Consider the following 8144-nt stretch of genomic DNA (forward strand, 5'->3'; position numbering starts at 1 on the left):
CATAAAAACGCTCTTTAAGTTTTCTTTTCGTCCTGCCAACATAAAAACATCCACACGGACATTTCAGACAATACACCACATATTCAGAATTGCAATTGATAAAATCATTCGTCTTGTATTCTCTCTGTGTTCTCGGGTCATGCAGACTCTTACTGGACAACTCCACAATGTTTACAAGAACCACATTTATATGTTCCTCTTAACTCTGTCTGTAGCCATGTTCTTTGTTTAGGGGCAGGGAGGTAGCTCCTTACAAGTTTATACTTTACAGATGGTGCTCTCTGGAATACAGTAATGGGTGGATCTGGAAAGACACTTCTTAAAACTCACTCTGTATTATCTTCCAATTAGATTTGATTATTTGTTTCATTCTTTGGGCACAACTGCTATATTGGGTGATGAAACAAGGTCTAGAGTAAGTCTTGGCTCGGTCAGTTTTCTTATTTTTCTTTTTTAATAGATCAGACCGAGGTATGGAGCGAGCCTTCACTATGGCATTGTCAATTAGCTCAGGAGAATAACCTCTTGTGCAAAACCTTGATATTATGTCTTGAGCTTGCTCTTCAAAGTCAGTACCTTTGTCACAAATGCGTCTGAGACGCTGAAACTGGCCAAAGGGAATATTATTTTTGAGACTTTTTGTATGAAAACTATCAGCCCTCAATAGTGTATTTCTGTCAGTGCTCTTCCTATATATAGAAGTGTGTAAAACATTGTCATCATCCATGGAAATCAACAAATCCAAGAAACTGATTGATGTTCTTGAGTATTCAATGGACAATTTTATGTTTGGATTCGTAAGATTTAAGTACTCATGAAACTGTAGTAGTTCACTCTCAGTCCCAGACCAAATCAACAGGATATCGTCGATAAAGCGCGACCAGGACACCATGTTATCAACAGGATATCGTCGATAAAGCGCGACCAGGACACCATGTTATCAACAGGATATCGTCGATAAAGCGCGACCAGGACAGCATGTTATCAACAGGATATCGTCGATAAAGCGCGACCAGGACACCATGTTATCAACAGGATATCGTCGATAAAGCGCGACCAGGACACCATCTTATCACAGAAAAGATTTTTAGATCATATATGTATTTTTCTTCCCAATAACCCAAAGACAAATTAGCATAATTAGCATAATTAGCATAATTCGGTGCAAAACATGCACCCATGGCAGTGCCCTTAAGTTGCCTGTACAAGGAGTCCTGGAAAAGAAACACATTATTGTGTAAAGTTTCTCTGCTTTACTGAACTTCACTGGGCTGTGTGTCTTGTGTGTGTGTGTGTGTGTGTGTGTGTTTGTTTGTGTGTGTGTGTGTGTGTGTGTGTGTGTATCTATCTATTTATCTATCTATCTAGAACAGACTGTAAGAAAATCACCATACTGTTTCAAATCACCCACCCTTTACACGGAAATGAGCTAAGACACTGTTGTTGATCTGATCTGGTCAGCGAGAGACAAATTGTGTCTGGGCAGCACGTAGGAACTGAATATAATTAGCATATAAATTATATATATATATATAATTAGCAGTGCCTGGAAGGTTATGCAAAGACTTTCTCAGGTCTACAAAACTGGACTTACCCTGCTGAAAAAAACAGCTAGAAACCAGCTTATGCTGGTAGCTGGTTTTAGCTGGTCTTTGCTGGTTTTCTTCCAGCTCTTGCTGGTCTTTGCTGGTGTAGCTGGTTGGGCCACCAGCTGGATATGTTGGCGTGACCATCTGAGGAAGCTGGTCATGCTGGTGTGACCAGCCTGTCTTGTGGGATACAGCTGCTGCAAGATGGTCATGCTGGTGACCAGCCTCTCAAGCTGGTCATTCTGGTTTGCTAGAATGACCAACATAAGCTGGCCAGTTAAACCAGCACTATAGACCAGCAACACCAGTTAAAATGACCTGCTTGAGGTGGTACGACAAGCAAAACCAGCTGAATTACCATCATAAGCTGGGAAAACCAGCTGAAGGTATGTTTTCGTTATGTCATAGGGTGGTCAAACAAGCTGGTTAACACCTTTAGCTGGCCAGGCTGTTTTTTCAGCAGGGTTGACTTTACTAGGAGATACAGTATGGGATATACAATGACTACAATGGGGGGGGGGGGGGGGGGTATTGGAGGGTACAGAGCTGGGAACTCTACATGGCAGTAAACAAGTTAGAGGTCTTGTTTTTTGTTTTTCAAAGGATCCCACCAACAGACCTTTCATTTTCTTTTTCCCCTTTCTGTTCCTTTCTCTCTCTCTCTCTCTCTCTCTCTCTTTCTCTCTCTCTGTGTGTGTGTGTGCGCGCGCGCGTGTGTGTGTGTGTATGTGTGTGATTATTATATGCAGAAAAAGGAATGTTACCAGGGCTTAACCTGCCAAAAAGACCATGGCTGTTCTAAACTAAAGCACACACACACACACACACACACACACACACGAACACACACACTTCCTTTCCATAATATTGACACAATGGTTGCCCAGCTTGGCACAGCTTCCCTTGCTTGCTGTTGAATCATAGAGCTGGAAAGACACACACACACACACACACAGAGTGAGAAGAGATTATAATAGAATTCTGTGGAGCCATATTTCTCTCTGCGCTTGGCAAATTCCCACAGTAAGTCAGGAAGCCAAAGTGTGTGCATATGTGTGTGTGTGTGTGTGTGTGTGTGCACATGTGTGCGTGTGTGTGTGTGTGTGTACATGTATGTGTGTGTGTGTGCATGTGTGTGTGTGTATGTGTGTGTGTGTGTATGTGTGTGTGTGTGTCTGTGCATGTGTGTGTGTGTGTGTGTGCATGTATGTGTGTGTGTGTGTGTGTGTGTATGTGTGTGTGTATGTGTGCATGAGTGTGTGTGTGTGTGTATGCATGTAATTTTCAATGGAATATCTACATAGGTGTACAGAGGCCCAGCAAACATCACTCCTGTGTTCTAATGGTACACTGTGTTAGCTTATCATGCTAAAAGGCTAACTGATGATTAGAAAACCCTTGTGCAATTATGAAGCAACTGTTGTGCTGATTAGAGAAGCTTTGAGCTAGTTGAGTATCTGGAACATCAGCCTTTGTGGGTTCGATTATACTCTCAAATAGGTATTTTCCACCAACAGAAAACTGGCTCAGTTCCCGTTCACAAACAAACATTTGAACCGGTCGGAGCATTTCGACCAAACAAAACACTGGTCGAAATGTGGCACTTTGGTTCAGAGCTTGAACCAGAAAATAGTTGTCTTTTCCTGCAAACTGGAGTGGGCGTGTCACTTCCTGCGAACCGGAGTGGGCGTGTCATTTTGCCGTTCAGAGGGGAGAAGGCTAACAGCATGAGTTTTCCGTCCATAGCAACTGTTGCCATGAGTAAACAAAACTAGTCAACTAGCATTACACTGCAGACGTTGACTAGCATTTTAAACAGCTAATTTCTGCCGTTTTTACGGGGAAACTGTTCATATCATTCTCCCGTTTATGCATCTCATGAACTTTTGTTTTGCATGCAACACCCATTGTTGATGGCGCATCCTTGGTTCGGTTCTAAACTGGTGGAAATGTGGGCTGGTCCACCAGATAGCACCAGGGTTCAAAGAATTCTGAACGGAACCAGTTCAAGAACGCCCAAAATGGCCAAAAGAGAACTTTCTTCTGAAACTCAAATGTCTATTCTTGTTCTGAGAAATGAAGGCTATTCCATGCAAGAAATTGCCAAGAAACTAAAGATTTCCTGCAACGGTGTGTACGACTCCCTACAGAGAACAGCACAAACAAAACAGCTCAAACAAAACAGCACAAACAAAAAAGCACAAACAAAACAGCTCAAACTAGAATAGCAAGAGCAGCGGGAGGCCCCGGTGCACAACTAAGCACGAGCACAAGAACATTAGAGTCTGTAGTTTGAGCACAAGAACATTAGAGTCTGTAGTTTGAGCACAAGAACATTAGAGTCTCTAGTTTGAGCACAAGAACATTAGAGTCTGTAGTTTGAGCACTGTAGTTTGAGCACAATAACATTAGAGTCTGTAATTTGAGCACTGTAGTTTGAGCACAAAAACATTAGAGTCTGTAGTTTGAGCACAAGAACATTAGAGTCTGTAGTTTGAGCAATAGACGCCTCACAGGTCCTCAACTAGCAGCTTCATAATGGTACCCGCAAAACGCCAGAACATCCACAGTGAAGAGGCGACTCCAGGATGCTGGCCTTCTAGGCAGAGTAGCAAAGAAAAAGCCATATCTGAGACTGGCCAATAAAATGAGAAGATAAGGATGGGCAAAAGAACACAGACATTAAGAGGAAGATTGGAAAAAAAGTGTTATGGACAGACGAATCTAAGTGTAAGGTGTTTGGATCTCACAGATGAACATTTCCGAGACGCAGAACAAGTGAAAAGATGCTGGAGGAGTGCCGGACGCTATCTGTGTAGCATACTGGAGCTTATGTGATGGTCTGGAGGAGTGCCGGACGCTATCTGTGAAGCATACTGGAGCTCATGTGATGGTCTGGAGGAGTGCCGGACGCTATCTGTGAAGCATACTGGAGCTCATGTGATGGTCTGCTGGAGTGCCGGACTCTATCTGTGAAGCATGCTGGAGCTCATGTGATGGTCTGGAGGAGTGCCGGACGCTATCTGTGAAGCATACTGGAGCTCATGTGATGGTCTGGAGGAGTGCCGGACGCTATCTGTGAAGCATACTGGAGCTCATGTGATGGTCTGCTGGAGTGCCGGACTCTATCTGTGAAGCATGCTGGAGCTCATGTGATGGTCTGGAGGAGTGCCGGACGCTATCTGTGAAGCATACTGGAGCTCATGTGATGGTCTGGAGGAGTGCCGGACGCTATCTGTGAAGCATACTGGAGCTCATGTGATGGTCTGCTGGAGTGCCGGACTCTATCTGTGAAGCATGCTGGAGCTCATGTGTTGGTCTGGGGCTGCGCTGGTGCTGCTAAAGTGGGAGATTTAAAGGCAAAAGGGATTTTGAATAAGGAAGGCTATCACTCCATTTTGCAACGCCATGCTGCATGGTGGAGCTCATGTGATGGGGGGCAGTGTTGGTGCTGCTAAAGTCAGAGATTTGTACAAGGTAAAGGGGATTTTGAATAAGGAAGGCTATCATTCCATTTTGCCATGCCATACCCTGTGGACAGCGCTTGATTGAAGCCAGTTTCCTCCTACAACAGGACACTGACCCAAAGCACACCTCCAAACTATGCAAGAACTATTAAGGGAAGAAGCAGTCAGCTGGTATTTTTTCTGTAATGGAGTGGCCAGCGCAGTCACCAGATCTCAACCCCAGTGAGCTGTTGTGGGAGCAGCTTGACCGTATGGTACATAAGTGCCCATCAAGCCAATCCAACTTGTGGGAGGTGCTACAGGAAGTGTGGGGTGAAATTTACTTAGATTACCTCAACAAATTGACAGTTAGAATGCCAAACTTGCAGACCCAAGGCTGTAATTGCTGCAAATGGAGAATTGTTTGACGAAAACAAAGTTTGAAGGACAAAATTATTTTTTCAAATAAAAATCGTTATTTCTAACCTCGTCAATGTCTTGACTATACAGTATTTTCTATTAATTTTGCAAGTCATTTGATGAATAAAAGTGTGAGTGTGAGAATTGTCTGGGCGATCCCAAACTTTTGAATGGTAGTGTAAGTCTCTTTCTACTAAAAACAATACCAATTAGCTTTTTGATCTAAATGTAAGATTAATAACATTTGATAAGATAAGCCATTTTTGCAGTGTATCATTATAGTTACAGTTGTTTTTTTATACTTTTTGTGACTTGTATGGACAGGCCTTTATACCACAATGCTTGATAGATCTATCTAACTCTAACTAAACCTGCTTTTGTGGATCTTTCTGCCTGCCATATATGCACACACACACACACACACACACACACACACAGGCACAGACACACCCACAGGCACGGACACACACACAGACACACACACTTGGCTACTCTTGGCCCAGTGGCAGCAGACATTCTCCTACCGAGGACAGCTGCCTGCAGGACCCTGTGATTGGTTTCCAAATTCACTTCGCCCTCCTTATGTCCTCTCTCTCTCTCCATCCTTATGTCCTCCCTCTCTCTCTCCATCCTTATTTCCTCCCTCTCTCTCTCCATCCTTATGTCCTCTCTCTCTCTCCATCCTTATTTCCTCTCTCTCTCTCTCCATCCTTATTTCCTCCCTCTCCATCCTTATGTCCTCTCTCTCTCTCCATCCTTATTTCCTCCCTCTCCCTCTCCATCCTTATTTCCTCTCTCTCTCTCCATCCTTATTTCCTCCCTCTCCCTCTCCATCCTTATTTCCTCTCTCTCTCTCTCCATCCTTATTTCCTCTCTCTCCATCCTTATGTCCTCTCTCTCTCTCTCTCCATCCTTATTTCCTCTCTCTCTCTCCATCCTTATTTCCTCCCTCTCCCTCTCCATCCTTATTTCCTCTCTCTCCATCCTTATTTCCTCTCTCTCTCTCCATCCTTATTTCCTCCCTCTCCATCCTTATGTCCTCTCTCTCTCTCCATCCTTATTTCCTCTCTCTCCCTCTCCATCCTTATTTCCTCTCTCCATCCTTATTTCCTCCCTCTCTCTCTCCATCCTTATTTCCTCCCTCTCTCCATCCTTATTTCCTCTCTCTCCATCCTTATTTCCTCCCTCTCTCTCTCCATCCTTATTTCCTCCCTCCGCCTGACAGCTCAGTGGGATTCAGCGTAAAAAAGAGCTGAGGCCCGTCATGTGGAGACAAGCAAACAACCTCCGCTGGACGACTGATCTCAGCTCCAGAGAGAGATCTGAGGAGTCAAGAACACACACGGAGACAAGAACCCAGATGGATGGAGAGAGAGGGAGACAGATGAAGAGAGGGAGAGAGAGAGAGATGTAGAGAGGGAGACAAAGAGGGAGAGAACATGACAGAGAGAGAATACGGATAGAAAAGCATCTTTCTCTCTCTCTTTGTTTCTCTCTAGACACATCAACTCTATCTCTTTGCCTGTGTTGAGAACATGATGAAAACTGATCAGTCTGGCGGTTTATTGGTGTTCCTAGAGACAGCTCTCTGCAAACGAATGATCCCAGAGGCTCAGTCCAGACATGTCCGTGGACTTGTACTTGCACTGGTACTCAGCAGCATCAGGCCCACTGACCACTGCAGCTCAGCAGCATCAGGCCCACTGACCACTGCAGCTCAGCATCATCAGGCCCACTGACCACTGCAACTCAGCAGCATCAGGCCCACTGACCACTGGTACTCAGCAGCATCAGGCCCACTGACCACTGCAACTCATCATCATCAGGCCCACTGACCACTGGAGACAGCAGCAGCCATTACCAGCAATACACCATCTCTCTCTCTCTCTCTCTCTCTTTTCTCTCTCTCTCTCTCTTTTCTCTCTCTCCCTATCTCACACACACACACACACACACACACACACACACACACACACACACACACACGTCCACAGCAACAGTAGGCACACACATACACACACACACACACGCACACATGTCCACAGGAGTCATTACAGGCAGTACAACAGACACACACACACACACATATCCAGACACACACACACACACACACACACACACTGCACACTACTTCCCTACCTTGAGGGAGTGGTGCTTGCTCTCATGCAGAATCATCTCCTCTGACACTACAAGGGTCCGGTTGGGGTTACACAGGTCGATTGGCTGGAGAACACACAAGAAGAGCATTAGAATTAAACCAAAACACTCACACACACTCACACACATACACACACATACACACACACTCTCACACACATACACACACACAGTTAAGTTAAGCACAGCTATCCCTTACCAGTGGAGTTGCACTGATGGCCTCCATAGTTCCTCTTCTAGTGAGAGCGAGCAAGTGACTGGGGTGTCAGTGTGAGTAAAGTGAGCTTCAGTCTATCTTCAAACCATCCTCCCACACACCCACCGCTACATGCTAACACAGGCGACAGGAGACGCAGGCCCATCAAACACAGATACGCTAAGCTAAACCTGTACGCCAGTGTTTCAGTTTCAGGGTAGGAATATGACTAGGCTACATACCCCTTAGTCTGTCACGTAAATGTAAGCGTGTGTGTGTGTGTTTGCGCTTGTGTGTGCGTGGGGGGGGCTCTCTGAGCTTTTAGTGTTATGGTAA

At 44.9% G+C, this 8144-nt stretch overlaps 1 protein-coding gene across 1 annotated transcript in view; it reads right to left on the bottom strand.

Annotated features, from left to right (window-relative positions):
• rgs3a (regulator of G protein signaling 3a) overlaps positions 1-8144 on the bottom strand; it is a 354944-nt gene that overhangs the window by 271143 nt on the left and 75657 nt on the right. The window contains 1 exon segment of the mRNA XM_042059506.1: positions 7595-7678. Within this exon segment, the coding sequence (XP_041915440.1) occupies positions 7595-7678 (84 nt within the window).

The sequence above is a fragment of the Alosa sapidissima genome, chromosome 13, assembly GCF_018492685.1.
Source record: "Alosa sapidissima isolate fAloSap1 chromosome 13, fAloSap1.pri, whole genome shotgun sequence".
Taxonomy (NCBI): Eukaryota; Metazoa; Chordata; class Actinopteri; order Clupeiformes; family Clupeidae; genus Alosa; species Alosa sapidissima.